Source organism: Agrilus planipennis, unplaced genomic scaffold (genome assembly GCF_000699045.2).
Source record: "Agrilus planipennis isolate EAB-ADULT unplaced genomic scaffold, Apla_2.0 scaffold133, whole genome shotgun sequence".
Taxonomy (NCBI): domain Eukaryota; kingdom Metazoa; phylum Arthropoda; class Insecta; order Coleoptera; family Buprestidae; genus Agrilus; species Agrilus planipennis.
In genome coordinates this window covers 421793-446881 of record NW_020439039.1, presented here as the reverse complement: position 1 = coordinate 446881, position 25089 = coordinate 421793, and the positions used below count along the sequence as shown (strand labels likewise).

The 25089-nt window shown below is 31.8% G+C and overlaps 2 protein-coding genes across 4 annotated transcripts in view; one reads left to right on the top strand and one right to left on the bottom strand.

Moving 5' to 3' along the window:
• LOC108738820 (octopamine receptor Oamb) overlaps positions 1–25089 on the top strand; it is a 404007-nt gene that overhangs the window by 237734 nt on the left and 141184 nt on the right. The gene's annotated exons all lie outside the window — the stretch shown is intronic.
• LOC108738818 (sodium-coupled monocarboxylate transporter 2) overlaps positions 1–25089 on the bottom strand; it is a 61165-nt gene that overhangs the window by 6322 nt on the left and 29754 nt on the right. Inside the window, exons 1-4 of one of the 3 annotated variants that reach the window (XM_018472406.2) lie at positions 22376–22627; positions 14142–14372; positions 7371–7693; positions 3272–3426 (exon numbers count right to left, since the gene is read on the bottom strand). In XM_018472406.2, coding sequence (XP_018327908.1) covers positions 3272–3426; positions 7371–7693; positions 14142–14349 — 686 coding nt within the window. In that variant the 5' untranslated portion in view covers positions 14350–14372; positions 22376–22627. Of the gene's footprint in view, positions 1–3271; positions 3427–7370; positions 7694–14141; positions 14373–22363; positions 22628–25089 lie in introns of those variants that run through there. The other 2 variants (XM_018472405.2, XM_025976716.1) reach the window with 2 other exon arrangements.

The following is a 25089-nucleotide window of genomic DNA, read 5'->3' as shown; positions in this document are numbered from 1 at the left end:
GGGTATTTAATTTAAATTAATACATATTAAAATAAATACGTAATATTTATGTATACGAGTTTATATAAAATGAAAGTTACGTAAAAATTTTCATTAACTTTATTGAGACTACCTACGCAACAATTGTTTTGATAAATTTTAGCTTCTTGGTACCTAATCATATGATATATCTAAAAAAATCCGTATTTTATTTTTACCAGCTACTAATGTTGGGAGGCGGGCAGTAACTCCGACTTACATGTCAATATTAGGAGTGGAAAGCCCTTTAGGAGTGGAAAGTCCTTTAGGAGTGGAAAGCCCTTTTTTAGCATAGTTTTAAAGTTCAGGAGGGAGGAAAGGTAGATGAAATGGATAAAATGATAATAAAAAGAGGAGTGGAATTAATATTGTTTCACCATTTCTCTAAATGTCCCATAGAAACGACTTAGATGCTTGAATTAGGCCAGGAGGGATGGAATATCCTTATAAATACTAAGGTACGATCCTGGACCGCAGATTCTTGGTTTAAATATTTTCTACACATTTATTTAAGGAAACCACCGTTTTAACGATAAATAATTTTTAGATATTTCACAGGACAAACGAAATAAAAAAATGATTCAACAAATTAAAATTAACTAAATAAAGCAACATATCAGCTTATGCTAATAAATCAAGGATTATATTACCAAATCGCACGTCTGATAGAGCTAATGCTTGACGGAACATTTCTTGGGTAGATAATCAATAAAGGTTGTGAAAAATTACATGATTTACTTTACAATAATATACCACTGAAAACAAATTTTCATCAAGTCGAGGTCATGACAATCAAATACTTTAAGGTAATTCTACTAATAAAAAGATATAATTGCTTCATAAAGAAGTTACTGAACTTCATTTAGGTACGTGTGTATTTATGTGCGGCTTTTTTCAAAAGAATCTTGTTTCTTAAAAAGGTGTAAAGTTCAACAGATTTTTTATAAAATATGTAAAATCGTGTTATTAGGATTAGACCATTATATTGTTTCTATTGATTACTCGGTACAAAAGAAAATGATTTTATCGATTTAATTACCCTACACAAAAATTTTCAGTCTCTCAGAGTCTTTCAGAGTTTTTCAGAATCTCTGAGAGCGTCTCTCACAGTCTTTCACAGTCTCTCAGTTATTACCTAGGTGTTTTTATGGATCTCTCACACTTTCTGTATGAGAGACTCGAACGATAAAATTGTTAATTTAGACATTTGACTCTCTCTGACTGTATGAATAAAACTGAAAAATTGAGAGACTCGAGTCTCTCGTAGAAAGACTGGGATCTCTGAAATATGTTGAACATTTAACCATGTCTATCGAGACATCACTTATTGAGAGATTCGAGTCTTTAGTTGAAAGATTCGAGTCTCTCGTTCAGAGACTGGATACGAAATGAGGATCTCTCTATGAGCGACTCGAGTCTCTCGTTCAGAGACGCTAAGCAGTTTTTTTGACAGTCTCTCGACAGTGTCTCTTAGCGGCACCAGAGAGACTCGATGAGAGACGGAGACTCGCGTCTCGCTTTCAGATACTCTGAGATACTTGACCATTTTTATCTCAGGTACTTTAGAAGAGCTATATACATATGTTATCACAATGCTGATCCTTTATTGTTCTTAGTAATACAAAGTTTTTAAATTTTTGACCTCTCTTAGTACGTATCATGACCGTAACGCTTGACCCTTTACAAAGGTATATTTTTTATACTGTTCTATTTCCCGATAACCTTCTAATCACCTAATCACTTCAAATTTATTGCAGCATTTAAAATAAATTTGGGTCATAGCAATAATGAAATATAATCAATAAATAAATAGAAACTGTAAGTAAAAGATCATTAATAAAAAAATTTCCTTTAGGAGCATTTTTAAATTCGGAAATCAAAATGTAGAAATTATTTAAATTACCACGCATACTTTTATGATTTGTCACTTACGGAACTATACATATACATAATTAAAGGTAATACACTTAAAATTTAATTATGATAAAAGATAAACGATATTTAAACAGAAATTAAAACAATCCATGTAGTGCCAAGGAAAAAAATTTCCATTAGATAATAACATCATCAGTTGTGTGTCTTATTTGTTTACCCTATAATTAGTCGTAGATTGTAGGTAATAAAAAAAAGCTGTCTGCATTTGTGTACAGAAGTAGGTACATATGTATTTAATACAGTGGCTAACTTTTATCATTTTTTTTTTCTAAACAGGATTATAGTTGCAAATACATATGATAAGACTTCTGGTTCAAGGGGAGCTTATATTTACTGGTAGTTTTTTAGACTTAACATTTCCAAAAAAAAAAGTGGAAAAGAATNAATTTTGAGTTGTTCAATAGATTTTTATAATTGTTCTAACAAGTTCATACTTCTTTAATACCTACAATTAAATTTTTAAATTTGTTTTATTAATATACATACTAATTAATCTCTTATGTTTACTATTGTTACTCATTGTAAATAATTATCAAGTGTAAGACGTCTTTATTCTTTTTACGTCTGGCTTTCATGTTAAATAAGAAATGGTAAATATTTAAAGAGCGTTTGTACACAACCAGATAAACTTATCAAAAGCAAACATTTTCCGAGATTCTGTAAACTTTATAAATACCTTCGTGAGATGTTAGGAAGTAAATAGACTTGGCCCCGTTTGTCTTAAGCTTTTTGTTAACGAGATATAAACGAAAAAGTCTATACTTTTCTTATGGAAAACTAAAAGTATAAAACGCTTCGACATTTAATAGTGGTCAATATCAAATATTAATGTGAAAATTAATTTTCATTTTTTTTACCCACTATAATGAAGGAAAATTTCGTAGCTTAGTGGTCAGACCATTAAAGCTTTTACTTAAAGCCAAAGATCCCGGGTTCGATTCCCGGCGGGAGGGTGTGACAACAGCAACAAATTTTCCCTCATTAATCTGAGGTAGTTTATAGCGGGAGAAAATTAAAATGAATTTTCACATTAATAGAAAACTAAAAGGTTCAGTGAGTTACCAACGTATAAGATTTCCTTGGAACACAGTTCTAACATATGCTTTCAACAACTAAACCTGTTTGAAAGAAGAAACAAAAAGAGAAATTTGAATCACTCTAGAACTATTTATTAGAGATGAGCCGAGTACCCGGTTTGGATATGGTACCTGGCGGATCCGACACTTTTTAGGTTACCGGTTATCCGGTGTCCGGCAATATGTCTATCCGGTAATCTCTACTATTTATGCAAAATAATTAAAAAATTTTGTTGACTCACTTGAAAAAGTTCAATCGACCTCCTTCAATATTTGTTTTAAATACGTTGTATACTCCGCCAGCATTTATGGTTCCTTGGATTATAAAAAGTACACTAATTGCAATTATCGTAATGCCTTGCATAACGTCAGCCAGGATTGCTGCTTTCAGTCCACCCTGTAAAGATTTAAAAACAATTATTAACACAAGTATCATTGTCACTTGATAATGTGAACTGCGAGTATGTTAAGGTCATGCAAATTTTTAAATGATTTGGTCTATATATTGTAAAACAATAAAGTATTTACAAATAAAACGGAATTATGAAAAGTATGTCATTGCAAAAAATACACAAGGTTATTAAACCTTTTTTATTTTCTGTTTAATTAGAGCTGTTCATCTTTCTTATGAAACAATTTAATCCTTCGACAAATATTAGTGGTGTCCTTTGGAAAACAGAAGTTGTTTTCAAATTGAGTGCATGTTTAACTTTGCCGAAAATTAAAACAAATACGTTATTTGAATTACAGGTGTTTGTGATTATTAGGCGCCAAAACTTGTGTTATTAACAAATAAAAACACGTGTTTAAAGAAAAATACTGTAACAAATACATAACAAAATCTGACACAACAATTCCTCTTGTTCATATCGTTTGATATTTACTATCTCAAAAATAGATTTGTCTTATAGTTTTTGTAAATAATTATTTACAAAAAAATGTTTTTTTCTCATTTTTTTTGTATGACTTATTATTATCGGGTTACATGATCAAAACAAGGTACGATAATTAACGAATTATTTATTAAATGCGCACTTTCATCTTCTGCTGTACAACAGCAAGAAATTGAAATCGCAAATTTAACAAAAGGATTAATTTGCTCCATCAAATTTGACAATATTCAATCATAATTCAATAATTATGCATATAATCTATATAGAGGAGTATATCCAAGAAAGTGTTGATTCTTTCATAAATAGACGGTACCCTAAAAAATATTACAAATGCAAATGTGAGTTTATTTGTTTACGAGGGATACACAAATTAGTTTTATGTTGCAGTCGGTGTTCTTTAAGACACATCTAGGACATCAACGGAAGCAAAGCCGCGGGCAAAACGTATGACAATGACAAAGGGTACCTTTTATACAGAAAAAAGTACTATTTCCGATGGATAGAAAAATTAGTTTTATGTGGTCGTCGATGATACGTATATAGGACATCAACGAGAAGGAACCCGCGGGTAAAACCTACATTACTATACTCGTAAATCGAGTTTATTCGGAGTTCGATCAGTTGTGTCACATTGTTTTACCCAAAAAAAATTTGGAAAAACCAAAAGGAGTTGTATTGGATCGGAATAGAACCCCACAGTTCAAACAGTTGGTATCAAGTTAGGGACGCAAAACGAGTGGCTACCGCCACTTCAAGCGGCTTGCGACCAGAATAGTCCACTGCAGTCACAACTGGCCTAGTGTGTAAGAGGTCTTAAGGTGTTTTCTGCTGGTAAATTTTTGGGAAAATCATATGCGTATAATGACCTTATTTTACCTGCTTTAGTAGTAAATGCACATACTAGATGGTTAAAGCATAAAAGAAATTTTGAGTTGTTCAATAGATTTTTATAATTGTTCTAACAAGTTCATACTTCTTTAATACCTACAATTAAATTTTTAAATTTGTTTTATTAATATACATACTAATTAATCTCTTATGTTTACTATTGTTACTCATTGTAAATAATTATCAAGTGTAAGACGTCTTTATTCTTTTTACGTCTGGCTTTCATGTTAAATAAGAAATGGTAAATATTTAAAGAGCGTTTGTACACAACCAGATAAACTTATCAAAAGCAAACATTTTCCGAGATTCTGTAAACTTTATAAATACCTTCGTGAGATGTTAGGAAGTAAATAATAATATTATGGTACTTCCGAAATAATTACTTAATTTGTTTATTTGCTGTTGATATAAAGCAGCATACAGACACGTAGTAAATTTCAAATATCGTCATTGACGTATAATTCTTAATAAATGTAATTTTACAATCATTTACTATAATTATGGTATGTACAGCATACAGCAACAGCACGTAAACATGTATAATTACATACATAAACGATTGACAATGAGAAGCGTCAATTTCCAAAATGACGTAGGTGCAGATACAGATCACTTTTGACGTTGAATTATAGTTAATGCAAAATATTGGGCCTATTATTTCTTGTCTAATATAGAAAATAAATAATTGAAAATAAATTGTCCTACAAATTGTGACACTACATAATCTTGATTGACAAAAACAATTTTATTTTTAAAAGCATGTCATGTAGCTACCAACCAAACTCCGTGCTGAATATGTTTAAAATTAAAGGGTAGAAAGGAACAATTGCTTTGAAAGGTTTTTATAGTTTTCATATGCTAGTTTGATTTAGATAATTTACTTCTATCACCATTAATCACACTTGAGTACGCATTGCGAATAGTGCAAAGCAAGATCAAGACTGTCCTAGTCTTGGTATTGGTCTTGGTCTTTCTTATTAGGTCTTGGCCTCAGTTTGGTCTTACTCAAATACTTCTAGCCTTGGCTATTCGAAGTGGTCTGTATTCTGTCGAAACTGCCAGACGCGGATCATTTGTAGTATTTTACAAAACGCACTGTTAAGACAGCAGGTAAAAGTTGGTCTGTGCTCTGTCGGAGCTGCCTGCGACGCGCTGAGATCTAATGGCAGTTTCGACAGAATACAGATCACTTCGAATTATTTTATTAGTAAAAATATAGAAAAAAAATTAGGTTTTCCCCATATTTTAATCACGTGTTACCCTAGACAAAAATTTTCAGTCTGTCAGAGTCTTTCAGCATCTTTTAGCATCTCTAAGAGCGTCTCTCACAGTCTTTCACAGTCTCTCAGTTATTGCCTAGGTGTTTTTATGGATCTCTCACAGTCTCTGTATGAGAGACTCGAACGATAAAATTGTTAATTTAGACATTTGACTCTCTCTGACTGAATGAATAAAATTGAAAAATTGAGAGACTCGAGTCTCTAGTAGAAAGACTGGGATCTCTAAAATATGTTGAACTTAAAAAATTTTAACCTAACCATGTCTATCGAGACACCTCTTATTGAGAGATTCGAGTCTCTCGTTCAGAGATTCGAGTCTCTCATTCAGAGACTGGATACGAAATGAGAATCTCTCTACATATATGAGCGACTCAAGTCTGTCGTTCAGAGATGCTAAGCAGTTTTTTTGACAGTCTCTCGACAGTTTCTCTCAGCGACACCAGAGAGACTCGATGAGAGACGGAGACTCGGGACTGAACATTTTTATCTCGGGTATCCAGACAACAAAGAACATATACCCCGAGGACATTCTTGTAGATCCCCTTCTCCAAACAGTGGTTAAGTGTCTTTTTCTTATATTTAGTGTTAAAATCTACTAAAATAAACTGAAAATTTCAAATACTAAAAATGTTTTGTTCCAAGAAAAGAACATATTACAGTTACTTCAATTAGTTAAACTTATAAATCTACCAGAAGTAATCATTTTTCGTTTGGTTTTGCGTATTTTATCTCGGTCTTGTATATTCGGTTTTGGTTTTAGTCTTGGTCTTGTTCGTTCAGTCTTGGTCTCGCTAGCATAAAGACAATGGTCCTAGTATTGGTCTTTTATTTTTGTAAGACCAAGATTAAGACTGCAAGACCAATACTGCTTATAACTAATTGCGAATGAAAGAAAATCGATAAATAACGGAGAATATTAACAATGGGAGGAAAATTTATCGATTAAAATTGCAGAATTGTTTAAAATGTTATTGCTTTTCAACAAATATTTGTTGAAAGAAAAATGGGGGTGAAACTTTTACTCAGATAATGAGTAAGTAAATTTAGTAATGAGAAGGTGCGCCCTTATTTCTGATATTATCTTCCAATGATCACATGTACCTACACATAAAGCGAATGGATAAAAGAATATTTTTTACTGCATTAGTAAAAAAGCTAGTTTTGAGTTTCGATAGTCTTTTCTGTTGACATCTTCAGTGTTCTTTCGAAATGCTAATAATGTGATTTACTGAATTTCTTTTATTAAGTTATTATCTCAACTGCCTTAATTATAAACTCACCAGTAATGTGAAGAAAATGCTGATGAGCGTAATTCCCAGAATGGAAGCCCAGTATGGAATCCCAATGATGGTGTACAAAGCTACACATGGCGTATAAACGGTGATGCCCTGATTAAATATTTGTCTTAAGACGTAGGTGGCACAAGCAAGGCATCGTACCAATCGCGACTTAAATCGTAAATCCAAATATTGATAAACTGACGTGATGCCTAAACTATAATAAACAGGAATAAACACGTAGCAAACAATGGGATATGCGAGGATCATGCCATATAATGTCTCCCACATTGGTGCACCTCGGTAAAATAATTCTGAAGGATAGCCTGCAATAGAAAAGAAAAAATGTTAACGTTTAAATCGTCTAATCTCTTCTAGGTATTGCACTTTTCAAGCAATATACAATAGTAAAGCAGGAAAGTACACACAAGGAAATAAATCTTAATTTATAGTAGTTTTAGTATTGATGCAGTTGAAGGTTTCGCGCTTGACGCATCGTTAAAGTATAATTGAAGAGAGCGTCTTCTGCGGTATAATTTATACACAAGTTGTATGCACTTTTCCTCGAATCCACAACAATCAACAAGATAAACCGTTTTATAATAAAATATTTTCTATTTTTAGCTTTAATTGCAAGGAAAACGATATTTGCATTAGCCACTTTTACGCAATATATTCTGCAACGAAGATGTAATTCTAAAATTAAACTGTTTATGGTACATAATACAATATATGATAATTAGAGAAAACTTTATGTCAGCATATACATCCAAAAATTTACGAGAAAGGATTAGGGATTAAAAAAAGCTTTGTTTATTAAATTTATTTTAAAGAATGCCACATTGTTTCAAGAACTAACTTTAGCTATATTCCTTCTGATTATGATGCAATAAAGAGATGAAATATGAATCTATTTAGGAAGTACAAAAGAGAAAAATTAGATTCTCTGTTTGGACTTCTACAATAAAAAAAAAATGATTGAAAACAACAGGCTAATAAGTTCTCTGCCTTTTTATTATANCTAAAGGCACTACATTATAATTATATAACGAAACCAAAACATCAGTTAAAATATATACTTGAGAAATCGATTAAATTAAGAAGTAATAGTAAAATTTACCCTATTACATGAGTTCCTTGATAGTATCATGTAAATTATTAACAATTTTCGACCTTCAAGATAGTATTGTCAAGGTTTAAAAAATATACATTTCTTATTAACAATGAGTTAATAACCATCCTGGTAAAGAAGTAGTAATGACCTTATAACCTTGTTTCAAAATTTTTAAAAATAGATTAAATCTTTTATATACGCGCCTGAATATTGTCAAACATTCTTAACTCGAACCTCCTAAATGCAACTAGTTATGTTCGAATTGAAGAAAATTCTGATTGTTTATCTCATATCTAATAATCCTTACCCTTTCAGATTATAATGTCAGATAATATAAGTACTTCGTTCGTGTTGTCTTTTTCTACTGGAACCTGACCCAACCGCTTCTTTTGCTGTTTTGCAAATATTTTTTTTGTTAATATTATACACTCTAGTGAAAAAAATATTTCAATGATTTTTTTGTTTCAGGTAAAACATCACCCTTTACATTTGATTTTTGGTTCGTGAAGGTAAGAATAACATTGTTATTTCGTAAAAGTAGATATTTATCTGCAAGAGTTTCTAAATATATTGTGTGTTGTACGTCCATTTATATTTTTCGATAATTTTTGTTTCTGTTCCTAAAAATACAACGCCAAGGTCATTTTTGGCAAAATTAAAATTAAAAATAAATTAATTGAACTTTCTTGACTTGATATGGTTATATATGTATATAAGAGGTTAAAATTATGCGTAGATAATAGCCGCGTGATGCTTGTATTCTTTTTATTATAATTATCATTGGAATTTTAAATAGTCTCGTAAGCATATTCATCGTTTCTAAGGATTCATTAATTAAAATTAGATAGATGTATACTTCAAAAGGATTTAATATTTTACTAAATAAGTATAACGCGTTTATGTATTATTAGATACAGTCCTTGTACATTGTAAGGAATTCAACATACAATAAAAGCTAATGAAGCTGTTTTCTTTTTTGCTTGTTCAAATTAAATTTTGCCAAAACGTTTCAATATACCGAGACTTTGATAACAATTTTTTACTTTTTTAGTATTTCTTCAGTTATCAAACAATTTTAAAAATATAAAAATCCGTTAGTACGTCAACTACAGTTTATTAAATTTTTTGTTTACGAAAGGAGGGTCCCAAAACAAGTACAAACGGTTGTTGTTAGTTTAGGAGGTACTTTAAAATTTATAAAATTGTAATTTGATATACTTATTTATATATACATAGTAGGCATTACTCGATTAGGGTCACAAATGCTGATCTCTGACTCTAGAGGAATTAAGAGTATCAAAGCTGCATCGGGTATATTCTTGTTCTTTTTATTTTATTTACTGGACCTAGAAAGTATTGATAACAGAGGTAGGTCGGGTACTCGGTTTGGATCTGGTACTGTTGGTGTATCTTGTTTTGATTGATGATAACTTATTAGTATTAGTATGATATTGTCAGCTTATAGACTTTTAGTATTTATAAACATAAGAGTCCCGTTTCAACGGCTTCAATTCAACCCCCACAATAAAAATACGCCAATCAAGAATTAAAATTTCATTGGCTTAGTATTTAAACGACTTCTTGAATGTGGTTTGGAATGTTGGTGAGGGTGTTATTTAATAGAAAGTCCACCTAAATAAAAACATGAACCATTAACCGTAGTGGTTTTGCTGGCTATCCGGCTGCTTCAAAATTGTTTTCAGAACATATTAAAGCTGTTTAACAAAAAGGAGTTTCAAACCTTTTAAGTAGTAAAAAATAGGAATATTCGGTAAAGGTCTAGATAATGAGGAGGTCTCCCCCACCACTGTACCATAAGAAGTTATGGGTTCAAAGTTAATAAATATGCCAATTTTTCTACATTTCTAGGCATGTAAATATTTATATAGTCATTCTTAAACAATATTCAAAGGTAAAACTAATGGAAAATACATAAAAATATTGAGAAAGTAAAGAAAAAATAAAACATTATTTAAATACCTTTATCAATAGGGTAGGTTAGGTTAGGTTATTGGGTTTTGTTCAAGTGACCACCTTCTTTCGATCCCCCACTTCCTCCTGCTTGAAAATAATTATTTTATTGATTTTTATTTGAATTTTACTGTATGAAAATTGTCAAAATAATCAACTTTCAACTCCCATAACTTTTTATGAGGGTGAGACCGCCGCAAATATTTTATGGGGTTTTACTCAGGTGACCACCCTCTTTTGATCCCCCACCCCACCCCATCCCTTTGGGGGTGGGGGCCATCATCTAGACCTTTACCGAATATTCTTATTATTAAAGATCCTCGTAATACTTTACTGAATGAAAGAAAATTATGTTCCGTACGTCTTGATTTTTTTAGCGTCATTATAATATTTTAATCAATTGTTTTTTGTTCTATATTATACATTATATGCTACTTGTTTCATCACCCATTATACGCTACTTATTGTTTCACCAGTCAAGGCTAATCTTAAGTACCTAATAGCATTAATAGAATCACATGTGCTTATAAACTACTCACCAAATCGGCATTGTTTATGTTTCACGTTCGTTGGCATTTAGCCTCATTAAAAATTGCAATCCATACATAACAAGTCGGCTGGATATTTCCGGATTCGTTATCGTTATTTTAATATTTACTTTGAATCAGTACCGCACTCTCGACTATCAAAGCTATCTCAAATTGCATACACTAATTAAAGCGATAGAAAGGTTCAAAAGAAAATACTTTTATGACATTTTCAGTTTCTTTATCTGTGCTACCAGTTTTAATTATCTAAAGTTACTACAATCAAACACCGAGTGAAAAGTAGCCGCCTGTCTGCATTTTTATTTATACTTGTTTTGTTCCTAAAGGCACTACATTATAATTATATAACGAAACCAAAACATCAGTTAAAATATATACTTGAGAAATCGATTAAATTAAGAAGTAATAGTAAAATTTACCCTATTACATGAGTTCCTTGATAGTATCATGTAAATTTTGGATAAAAGCACTGTACAAAACAAACTTTTGAATAGTTTTTAGTTTCTTCTGCTAAAATTTCTGCAATAATACTTTATCTGATCATAATACAATATATTCTTCGTTAGATTCGGTTTGCGTATCACCATATTAGTGCTGTTCATGCCAGTATCACTGCCCTGCCCAATTCCATCCACACAACCGAGGAATTGAGCTGAAGTAATGCAGTTTTATTTCTTAAATGCTTGAACTTTCTTTGCAATCACGATATTTCTATTTAATTTTAAGTTATTAAATTAAAGCACATAAGATTACGATAAGTAAAACAAAAATGCTGATATGCAAGGGAAGAAAAAATAGGGAATAAACGAATATAAAGATAGAAAAATTAGAAGAAGTGGCCGATTTTAGATATCTAGGAATATAAAGCAGAGAATAGTGCAGGGTAGAGTCGCTTTCAATAAAAACAAGTCACTTCATGTTCTCGAACGGTTAATTTAGAATTCTAAAAAGGTTGTTAAAGGTGTATGTTTGTCACGCGGCGCTGTACGGGTGCGAAACATGGACAGTGGGCGCGGCAGAAAAGAAGTTAGAAGCGTTCGAAATGTAATGTTACAGGCGAATGATGAGGACACCGTGGATAGAGGTTAGAAATGAAAGATATTAGAAAAAATAGGAGAATAGAGGACTCTATGGAAATCAATAAGAAATAGGCGAAATAGGTTGCTAGGACACCTTCTCAGGCATGAAGGTCTAGTCAGAGACATATTAGAGTCAGAAACGGAAGTTAGGAGGGGTAGAGGTACTAGATTAGATTACTGTTCGCAAATAGTTAAAGATATGGGTTGTTCTAATTTAAGGAAATGCGAAGATTAGCTCAGGATAGAAAAGAGCGGAGGTGCGTGTCTTAGGACTGACGACCTTGTGATGATGAAGATTACGGTGACCTTAAAGGCTTAAACGGTTGTAATGCTCTGGAAGAAGTTTCTACTTCTACCTCAACGTGAAGTAAACGATATCGTGCATCATTTTTACACGAGTTAATTAATACGTACTGTAGCTAAACCACATGAGCGAAGTCACGGGAATCAGCTGTTAGTTATTTCGCCACACTTCTTTAGATGGAAAAAGAATGAGAATAAACAGTAGATTAAATACCTAACTTCAATACATAATTAACACGTACATTACGTGTGTATCTGAAAAAACATTATTCATCGTTTATTACCTATACACAAGTTAACTACATGAAGTAATTAATAAAGGCAGCAAATTTATAAAACTCTTAAAATATGTGAACATTCAATTAGTCATGTTGTCTTTGTGTGGCAATGCGATGTTGCAATGACCTAGCTAACCAGGAGATATCTCTTAACTTATGTAAGTGATTGCTGATTATGTTTAAATGTATAGTAAACAATTGTACGATTCATAATCATATGACTTCTACACAACAAGTGACTATTTATGAAAGTATTCAAACATTAGAAAAATACTTTTGCTAACAACTAAACGTAAAGACAACATTACCATAAGTAAGTAGGTATAAGTAAATTAATGGATAAACAAGTGCAGACACCCGACTAGAATTTATAAGGGGCATGCCCCGTAACTTCCTCATGAATATCCCACAAAGTGGTGATAATAAAATGAGGATTGCCTAATGGGTTTCTCATATAGGTCTTCAAGGGCAAACCTACACATGTATAAACTGACAATTAAATCTACCTTATGTTGGTTTAATGAGGCAAATCCGTTTGAAAATACCCTCGCTAAAATGAAAAGTGGTAACAATCCCCTTGCCCAATTATGTCGTCGTTTCAATGAAATCTTTTACAACGAACCAACAAGTGTACTTCCTGATATTGTTATTATAAGACTACTAAAACCAGACGCATCAAGTGGAACAACAGTAAAACGATTGCAATTTAAAGTATTATTGACTACAAAAGAGCTCAATAACACAATATTACTTAAGAGCAAACAAATTTTACAAATAAGTGATATATGTATATATTCCTCCAAATGGAAATATTGAAATTTGTGGAAAACTACTACGAAAAAGAAAGTCCTTTTATACGTATCCATGCGATGCTAAATATTTAGAAATGTGCCTATAGTTTCTGCAAACAATGAAAATATTACTACCTGTAAAATCATAGATGTTGATAAAAACGGTTTACCTTAATGTTAATGACGAAAGTAAAGAAATAATATGTATTATACCGTTGCTACATATGTAAAAGTGAACAGTTTCTAATTAGTAAAATATATTTCTCAATTAATTTTAATTTTTTTCCTTGCCAGAGGGGCAACCTCATGGGGCCCATAAGGGGTAGTGTGCTATCCACTTAGGGACCCTACCTGCACTCCCCTCAAAATTATGGTCGGACAGTTCAGTATTTGAACCCTTGAAATAAGCAATATCACGGAGAAAGTTACACGAAAATACATGTAGTACACATTTTTATGACTTACGTGCTACATATTTACACTAACGTAAGCTGTGCGTCCCATCGCCTCGCACTCTTTTTTATTGAGTGTATTATAATACCGAAACCTGCAATTTAATGTATTTTTGGCTCATGTACCAACGAATTTCAAAAATACTAATTCCGGATTCATAAGTACCTACATAGAGGAAACAAGATAGTTATAAAGAAGATTTCTGTAAATAAAATTACATATGTAGACTTTTCTTACCTAAAACGGATCGTACTCCTAATGTGCCCCGAGCGATGCTCATCATCATCGCTCCCATAGAAACTCTTCCTGCGGCGAATACGAAATCAGCTTTCGTTTTCTGTTTTCCTTCTACGAATCTTGAATAAATTGCCACAAACGTACTGGCAATAACGAAAATGAAAAAGACTAAATAGTCCCATACTAGATCACTGGCACTTTTAGACATGTTGGTAGAATTGCTCTTCTATTCTGCAAGGAAAACAAAGAAAAACTGAAACTAATACTTTCTTAAAACAAAACGATACGCACAATATAAGTAAATAAAATAAAACCACTGCATTTACGGGTAGGTAGGGATAGTACGTAAGTTATATGGGATGTAAAGTAAATACATATAAATGAAAATTAAAATTAAATTCACTAAATTGACTTTTTATTACTCTGTTTCAATAAAGTACCTACTCAATTATGTAAATTTATAATAAAAAGCCTTAATACTAATTGATGATTATAAATAAAGTAATAATCATTCGCAGAATTGGTTACAGACAATATTGCTTTACCTTTCACCCTTCTCATCATACTTTAAAGTAATTAAACTATGATTTTGAAGTTATGTAATTTTTCTGTTGTCATATAACTTGTCAGTTTGTAATTACCTATACATGTATAAAAGACAACTCAATTACCAGACCAAAACGCTTTGTAAACATAATACGTTTAGTCACGATTATACCGATAATAAATATTTGATCAAAATTATGTTTTCGGTGGACTATTATGGTTATTAACACATCATCACGTTCACCAGTGTTAAATTACCCTAAACGATGTAGGTAATTTAATGAAGATAGTGTTAAACTGACGTAATTTTTGCAAATGAAAAACTTTTTCTACCATCTAGTGACATCGGCTGCACTCGAATAGTTTTCCAATTGACGTAAACAAATATAACGAATTATTTAGCAAACAAGTTTTTTAGTAGATATATATATGTCTAAAAAGTAAGGCAAATAATGACGTTGTAGTAATTATCCATCGTAAAATCAATGTTCATATTTTAAATTATCATCCTTCAGCTAATAAATAAATTACAATAAGTAAATGTTGTTTGTATAGGAGTAACAATAGTAGTAGCAGTTTAATTTAATTTAATTCTGTAAACATGCGATATTATCAACACCCTGTGTAGAGTGCTTAATACAATCACTTCCTGGTATAAATAACGACTTTTACTTTTGAATTTACTCTAATCGAAAACATTGTTTAAATAAATACATATATCCTAGCTAAATAAATATACATTACTTCTACTTCTTGCACATAAGTATACACTCCGTTTTTTATTAAATTTTTGTAATAAATCCGAAAGTAAGCAGTTACATGTGTAGGTAGATGATGATTTAACTTTCGAAAGGGGTCCAAATACTTTTGAAAATTAAAATAATTCGAAGTGGTCTGTATTCTGTCGAAACTGCCAAACGCGGATCGCGATTTCGATCTTTTTGGATCTCATATAGACCACTTCGAATTATTTTATTCGATTAAGCTAACGTGCCTATCACGTTGAGGTTGGCTACGCCAGGATTCGTTTTCAGCAAGTAGATATCCACACAAGTGGACCTTGTTGAAAAATACGTAATCCTAAAATGTAGCATCGTGCTACAGATGGCGTTCACTGTGCCGTTTGTAGTATTTTCTGAAACTTTTGAAAATTTTTAATTCGGTTAGATTCTCATTGAAATATATGCACTGTACAACATGAAGTAATACTCCGTTTTCATGAAAATTCTCAAACTTTTTAAATAAATATTTTCTCTCAACTTTATGTTCTTTACTTCCCAAAATTAATAATGTGATTAATCATAATTAAATCACAATCAGGTTCTTTTTTTCAAAATAGGAAATAAATAGCAGAACTAATTCATTTTATTGGCATATTTTCAAAAATTCTAAATGATCGCTTAAAAGTTCAACCAATTAATTTTTACCGCTTATTACTTAATTGAAAAGCTGCATCTATTTTTTTTTAATTTTCTTAAGACACGCCCCTTGAGGTAGCAATTTGGGATTAGTTTGGATAAATCGATCAGTTTTCGATAAGAAACTTATCTGTTCGGTTTTGTGATATATTGTAAAATAACAAAGTTTTCAAAATGAAATTAATGAAAGTTCTAAATTTATACTATGTTATTGTATTTACATAATGCATTGAAACAAGATTGTAGATTATTGAAGAGGGGGCATTTTTTATACATGTTTATCTAGTTATCTTCTTTTCTATAATGGGAATTTAATAGGTATTGTTTAAAAAACCGATTATTTAGTTTAGTTGCACAGATTTCCTTTTGATTCTCGTATGCCATCCACAGGATTTATATTTTACGAAAGTTTAAAAGAACTTATAAAGTACATGAATAATACTAAAGTTTAGATTTTGTATGGCATATGAAAGTAATTGATTACAACACTTCTTATTTTGAATGAAAGCCTTATCCTTACCTGACCGAAGAAACAATGCAATATTTTAGACAAAGTGTTACTTAGATGACATGCACAAATAGCGAATTTCTCTTTTGAATCACGTACGATAAACATAATATTGAAATTAAAGTGAAGTGTTGCATATGCCACATAAAAAGTTTTCTCTTGTCCTCTCTTTGTCCGTACACATATACCTAAGCGTTAAAATTATACAAGCTTTCGAAATTAAGGGCTTCCCATAATGCCAGCTGTAATACCATATCGCAGTCATTAATAAAACTGTCCCTCAAAACCTCAAATGCATCCCGCAAGTCCCGCATTCCTATATTATAAAATTAATTCATATTGCGCGTCCATCGTCCAGTATTTTCGTCTCACGCCTTATGGACATTGTCAGTAAAAGTCGATACCGTTCCCAATACTCAGATTTAGTTAAAAAAGTCATTCGTGTAAGGAATACGATTTTAAAAAAATTAATAACTTCAGTAAGTTACATTTATTTGTTTCTTAATTTATATATACGCCCAAAACACCACTGGCCCTTCACATTCAGAGTTTTACACCCTCTTGTCCTATCCACACGAATGTCCCCAATTGTTTTTTGACGTGACAACGTCTTATAATTCGATGGAGCCGGCTGCACGCACGAAAAAACATGACTCATGCGGCGTTACCTCGCTCCGAGGCGTTCCATTTAAGGCTTGAAGTGCAAGCGAGAGCGCGGAACGAGCGACAAAGAGGCACAATCGGTCTCCGCGTTCGGCAGCGTTCAACATCTGTCTCTCTCCTACTTGAGTGAGCGATGCGTCCGCGTGGACAGCTGCTATACAATAATACATTTCCATTTACCTCCTTCTCTATATCCATACAAAATATCTATCAAACAAATAAAATTAAAATTTTCTTTTAAAATATGAAACCATTCCATCAGTATTTTCTTATCACGTCTTTCACGTTCAATTATCGTCAGTAAACCGACTTTACAGACAACCGATTTTTTTATATCGAGAACAGAATAAAATCGTAAACTGGAAGGGAAGGTTAAAGTTGGAAAAGTTTTCCTGATTGAATTTCAAGTAAGCACATCCTTATCAAACATAATCTAATCTTCAAAATTACAGTTTTGTGCCAGCTATTAATGATAAGCAGCACATTTAGGTAGATATCAACTTAGTATGGTGAAAATGTGAACATTTTTCGGCAAATGTGTACATGTACCACTGTATGCACTTTTACAATAACCATACCAATATAACGTCCTATATTATAAATCGAAATATGGACGATCGATAGATACATTTCCAACCCTGTTACTTGCGTGAACATTTATTAGAATAATAATAGAAGTTCTGCATATGTGCCACTGACTACAAGAATCACTAACAGATACTAACATTGGAGTTCGAATTAGTAATTTGAATTATCCAAGACAGAAATTCGGATTATGAGTTTTTTTTATACGATTAGGTAATTTGATTTACTTACACGAATGTTTGAATTAAAGCGGATGTAAATTATCCAGACATTACAGTATTACATACAGTGACTATCACAGAAATAAAATTCTCGTATTGTGTCATGAATTTAAATTATTTGTTTTTAAACGATACAATTTCTGTTAGTCTTCGTTCAAATTGTACTGTGGTGTTTTAACGTTTCATAACTTTAAAACGAAATTCTGTTCGACAAAACTAAATTTTGTGCAGTTCTTCACTTTTTTCTAAGCGAAAAAGTTAATAATAGATAATTATACATTCTGTTTCTCAACATCACATCATATACATAAATATGTACAAAACCTGTAGTTACAAACCAGTTTTTGCACGTACACATTATTTTTAATATCGGCACGAAGGTTAATTTAGGAATAATTATCAGAACATTAGCTAAGTTTGTCCAAAATTGAACGCTCTTCAGAACTAGAAGATACATATAAATAAGTGTTTGCCTGCATAAAAACTCAAAGTGGTAAAATGTCTGAACATGTCTTATTTCATATCATATCTCATACTTTAATATTTTACAAGTCATTTTCTAAAAACTACGGTTCATAAAATGTCTAATTTTCTTATATCTGCCTACTTCCTAACATAAGCTGGTTTGATAATAAATCTCAAAAAGTTGAATTCTGCAAGTTTTTTGGTTTAGAAGACGTCACATGCTATTCATTAGAAGAGTACGTCAACATCTTCGCAAACAGAATTCATATTATATCATCATCATAACCATCATCATCGCAGGGTTGTCACTCTTGAGACTGACAGGACACGCACCTCCATTCTTTCCTATCCTGAGCTAATATTTGCATTTTCCTAAAACTAAAACAACCCACATCTTTAATTATTTATGAACAGTGATTTAATTTAAATAATAAACATTGTAAATAACTTTTTCTAAATTTACGAATCGTATATGTACCTACGCGCCCTTTTCCTATCGTTTTCTCTATTCGTTACCCACAAAACTAAAATGGCCTCCCGTGCTCCCAGTTTCTTCTAAACACAAATTGGTCTTCCCCTCTTCCACCCTTTTTTACATCGTTCCCTGTATGATTCTAGTTAAGTTTTTTAACGCATTGGAAGTTAAGCTAATCGTTCTACATTTCTCGCATATATCCTCGGCTATCTTTTTTGGTATGAATGTTCCGTTTGTAGTCCTCTCAAATGTAGCTGACTAGCCTGAAGATATGATGTCTACTGCTATAGTGCTAAATCAAACTCTTCTCTCATTATTTATAGAGTATCCTAGCTCACCTTTCTCCACACTATCTTCCTTCCATGTCATATCAACCAAGAAAATTTGTATGAACCTGTACATTTATTTATGAAATTCACCCAAGATTGTTATAATTACGGCCTATTAAAAAAATTAACTTTGGCTTCTAAAAATTAATTACAGTAAAAGCTCTTTATTCGCGGGGTATACGTTCCATAAATATGCCGCGAATACAGAAACCGTGGATATGGAAATGTAATTAGTATGGAATCATAAGGGATACGTTCTAAGATTCCAAAATAAAACCAATATGTATCAAAATAAAATCAATGTATTGATAAATTCGCAATTAAAATTAATCAGCTTTAGGCAAGAGTTTAAAAAATTTGGTGATTTTTTTCTTGTTTTAAATTTTGAAATTAGCCCACTCGGTTACATCTTTTATAAAAGTGGCCTCGGCACGGGCTAATAGTACTCAAAAGATGCTAATACGTTGAAAAATAACACCAAATCCCTTTCTACTCGGTTAGATTATTTATAAAAGCCGCTTCGATACGTACCTACTGTACAAACTCAAAAGAAGCTGATACATTAAGAGGATTCAGTAATACACGCGCCGTAGATTAAAAACATGCTTATCGGTTCTAGATATCATGAGTTTAATATTTGTAACAGAGGTTTGAAATTTTGTCGTAAGATAGATAAAGCTTTGTTCTAATGCTTGTCTAAGGCCATTTTTTAATTTCTATTTAAAATACGTGTCTTACTAGAAACAACAACTTTAAGCACTTTTAAAAGTTTTTAATGACAATATTATTGAAAACCAAAAACGTACCGAGTTAGTGGGAACCTTTGTCTGTTAGCATACAAAAAAATAGATATTTATCTCGCAGCGTTAAATTACAATGTATAGAATAGAAACCCATGTTTTCGGAAAAATTCACACGAGGCACGAGAGGTCTATTGCAGCCAATCCCCTTAATAAATGACCCTGAATCCTTTTTGTTTACCGATTGCAACCCCGAATAATGAAATTTTTAACCGCGAATACAGGAACTGGGTTGCAATTTTTTTGACCCACGAATAATGAAAACGCGAACTTTTACTGTATAGTGGTGCCACTATTGAAATATTAAATAATTAAATGAAATAAAAATCTATTTTGCATATATCTAGTGAATATGCCCACTTTTACGTTCGTAAACGGTTTATTTGGAAATTTAGAAAAAAGAGTATTATAAACTTGTTAGATGTGGTGTTGTAGGAATAAGTTAAAATGACCGGGGATAGAAAAGGTCAGAAATAAAAAAGTATTAGAAAGAGTAGGGGAACAGAGGAAGTCAATAAGAAATAGCTTTTCTGGAAACAACAACATACAGGAGTAAAGAGAGGCAGAGATATACGGCAAATATTTAGAGATGTGGAATTGCGTGTCCAATTAATCTTCAAGCCAAAGACCTTATGATTATGATGATATATTTAATGTAATTCAAGGTTAAAATCAGTCTTATGGAAAACTGTTCTACCTAAGGAAAATCAAATGAAACAACTACAGCTAGTTTACCAGCCAGCCTATTGTGTGTTTTCGCAATTGTATCCTTGTAGCTTTAAGTGTTATTTTCAAACTTCCTCAATTGCATGCAGTCATAATCAGATAAAAAATAAACTGCTCGTAACTAACTGTGTGACAAACTTGCAATGAAGTTGGCGGTTTTATATAGCGTTTTTATTAACAGTTTTCTCATAAAATGATGACTACCGGCTGAAGTAAAAAAGAATATAAAGAACAATCAAAAGTTTCAATTCATTTGTTAAGGAGCGTGTGTCATCATCATCATCATAGGGTCGTTAGTCCTAAGACTGGTTGGACACGCACCTCCATACTTTCCTATTCTGAGTCAAACTTCTCATTTCCTCAAAACTAGAACAACCCACATCCTTAACTATTTGTGAACAGTAATCTAACTTAGGTCTACCTCTACCCTTCCTAACTCCTGTTTCTGCCTCTAATATGTCTTTAAGCGTGTGTATGCTTTAAAAACATTCTGCTTCAATTATTTATTACTAAACACAACGCATTAAATTTCTAATTCAGGCGTATGAATTTTTATGCCTCAAAATTTACGGTGAATTGTTAATGGTTTAAATCAATTGTTAATTAGCTCAAGTTCTTTTATGACTTTCTCGAACGTTTTAAATGTTTCCCATTACCGAGGTATAAATTTTCACCTTTATCCAAAATTCTCAACCGTCTCGAGATATTCAACGGACTAAAAAATATTAGTAGATACATACCTATTTCGGATAATATCTGATTATTTTTTTTAATTAAATTGTATTCTTATAAATAAATTACGGTTATCAACAAATGTAAAGACTATCACTGTCTTGTATGGTATCAAAGCTTTTCAATTACCCTAAGAATTGATATAGCGTTTAGAAAGATATCAGCTAACGAAACAGTAGGTATATCTTTTCATATCTCAAAAAAAAAAATAGCGTTGTCTGTATTTCAGTGACTGTTTAAAGAGAAAAAAAGTAAATTGGCGTTGTTGACAACTAAAATAATGGCTATATGTTCTTAAATTAAGATTATCAACGCTTAATACACAAAATATATAAAAAAAAAACAAAAACAAGTTAAAAATAAAAACTTCACTGATTATCGATAACTAAAAAAAAATTGGTGTCTACGATGAAGTTAAGTACTTAAACGTGCCAGATAATATTACAAACACTACAAACGAAATAATTCAAGTTCCTTCAAAGGATTGAAATTTGGTACTTATTTAAAATCAGATACCCGGAAGAATTGAAAAGAAATTTTACAAACCGTAGAAATGCTCCCTTATCAAGCATTTCGTGGACTATTCTTGCCATCGTCATATAAACATCGAGTTAATTGAAGTTTTGTTTCAAGTAAATTCGACAAAATCGTTTTTGAAATTTTATTATGTAGTCAATTAAATTGGGAAATTGTGCTATAAAAAGAGGGACGAAATGAGCAAAGGTAATGAGAAGATCTGAAAATAGCTACTAACCGGTTCCTGTACCTGATGCTTCGTTTAATATCTGGTGGAAGAGAGTGGGTTATTGCATCGGTAAAGTCGACGTATGTACTCGGAATTAATGAAGTTGAAGGCCGACCCGGCGTTCAGGGTCAAGGAAATCCTCGACGACACCAGCGAGAACAGAGGGATTGAAGAAGATCTGAAGAGTAGAAGCCACCGACCACTATACCACTTGCAGACGGTAGACTTTGAAGTACGCGATCTCACAGCCGCTGAATAACTGGTCTCCCACCATCAAATTGTAAATGTTTTATACCGGACGCTTCTAAAAATCACATGATTATTGTTGTTTGCGAACAGATAAAACCAGATTCGAAAAATTTCCCCAAGAAGAACAACGACTACAGACGAAGAAGTGGGAAAAGCAGAAAATACCGACACTTTCTTAAACTCCTGGAAAGGATTTCAATATTGACGACGATAATTGTCAGGAAATACTTCATCCCTTTTTTGTTAAGTTTTTTAAATCCATGGCGCAGAACGAAGGGTCTTGATTATACTATTATATCTGTATTTGAATTTGACAATAATATAATCGGCAGTTTCCTCTTTCTCAAATCACATATAAAATTAATAGAGATATTAACCTTTTTCACTGAAGGTTTTATAGTTTCCTAAGTTGTCTACAATAATTTGAAATAGGTACCTAGTAAAATTTCCTTCAATAATACCGAAGATTTACTGCAGCCTATTAGATACTTCACTGAAACTCAACATTCATTTTTGTTTTCCGTTGCAAAACTTTCCTACCTACTGATTAATTCAAATTTTCTTAGGATATAGGCCTGAAATGCATTTAAAAATTAACGTACCTACTCAAAACGTACTACTGAACATACGCTTATTTATTTCCGTTGCAACACTGCAAACGCTGTCACGTTTTATTCCGATGTACTCATTTTTAGCACACTTTCGTGTGTGTTATATTTAACACACTACAGTGTGTTATTCTAACCTGTGTATATTTTATTTAAAAGGGTGTTGGATGAATCATAGAATTCTGTAACACGTGTTAAGAAGACACGTGTAGGCGCGTTTTACTATATTAATTTTCAACATCAATCAGTAAAAATCACATGAAAATAATAAGTATTTATTGATTAAAACTTATAGATTTATCTTCTATTAGAACAATGGTATAAGTACCTGTTGTATTGAGTGGAGGGTATCAACTAATTAAGTTATCACACTATACTTGATTGCAGAACTTTATTTGTAAAATAACATAGAACTTTAAAAATAATAAAGAAAATAAAAACGTATACTGTATATAGATAAAATGAAAATAGTTCTCATCACGCAAAAACTAAAAATAACACGTGTTTAAGTGTGTAGCGATAACACGCGTTTTGTAACATACCCAGCATTTGCAGCGTAGCGCAGGATAAAGTCGATTTTAACAAAAAAGGTTTGGATTCGGTACCGGCGGATTCGGCACTTTTAGGACCGGCCGGTTACCGAATAACGACGCCGTGCTGGGTAATTTTACCAGAGAATAAAGAAAAATCAACACCAGCAACAATAATTTAATGCACAACAAAAAAATCTACCTAGTGAAAATTGGTACCTACAATTAAAATTGAATTGGGATAGGTCGTTTGTCATAATTTGAACCATTAACCGTAGGGGTTTAGCCGGTTATCCGCCACACATAATATCGGGTAAAAGATCCGGAAAAATAATACATTAGTTATATGGCTCACATGAAAACTTAGATGAAAAGCTAAAAGAAAAACTACAGGAAATTGGAAAGTTATGATGAAAAAAGCGGTAGAAAAATAATTAAAGTAAGGGTATAGCGTAGGATGAAGTCGATATTAACAAAGTGACATTAATCTTGTGCGGTTTCAATTTGACGGGTCCCCATTAACCAAAATACAATAGGATAGTTTGCCTATTACAACTTCTATAAAAGAATACAATTGTAATCTTTCAGAATTTGACAATTCATTTCTTTCATTCATTGGTATATTCTTAACGCACTAGAACTGTTGTCGTTGTCGTGTTTTTCTAATAAGAATTGTAAAATAATAATCATATTCATCTAACCGAATCTTCAACTTAATCATTAACTGTTTATTTGTTTAACAAAAACATTGTTCTCACATAAAGTTAATCTTATCATTAGTTAAATTAATATTAGGTGTATTATAACAATCGAATTCTTCCAATTTTTATAGTGAATTATTTATTTACGAAAAACATTGTTTTCGCATAAAGGTAATCTTACGATTACTTAAGTTAGCATGTGTTATGGTTATTGTACTCTTTCGATCGAGTGTATGTCTTACAATGAACTAATTCGTTATTAGTTTAACAAAAACATTGTTTTTACCGAAGGTTAATCAATTTACTGTTACAGTTTTTAAAAGTTCGTTAACTGAATAGTCTTACAAGTTCCGGGATTTGAACACCCTGTAACGTCAACGAAGGTAAGCATTGTAATAGGTTGTTTGACCTTATAGATTAGGACATAAATAACAACCTCTTGATAAGCCATATCATTTACCTACTTAGTAGGAAGTTAATCAGGACACTTCAACATAAAGGTTACCTTTGGTTTGACGTTACAAAAAAAGAATTTTTATTTTATGTTAATTGAATCTACATTGGAATAAAAAATTATAAAGCTTGTATTTAGGTAATATTCTAGCGGCGCGAAACAAATTTGTTTTATTTTAGTTGCTACTTCTGAG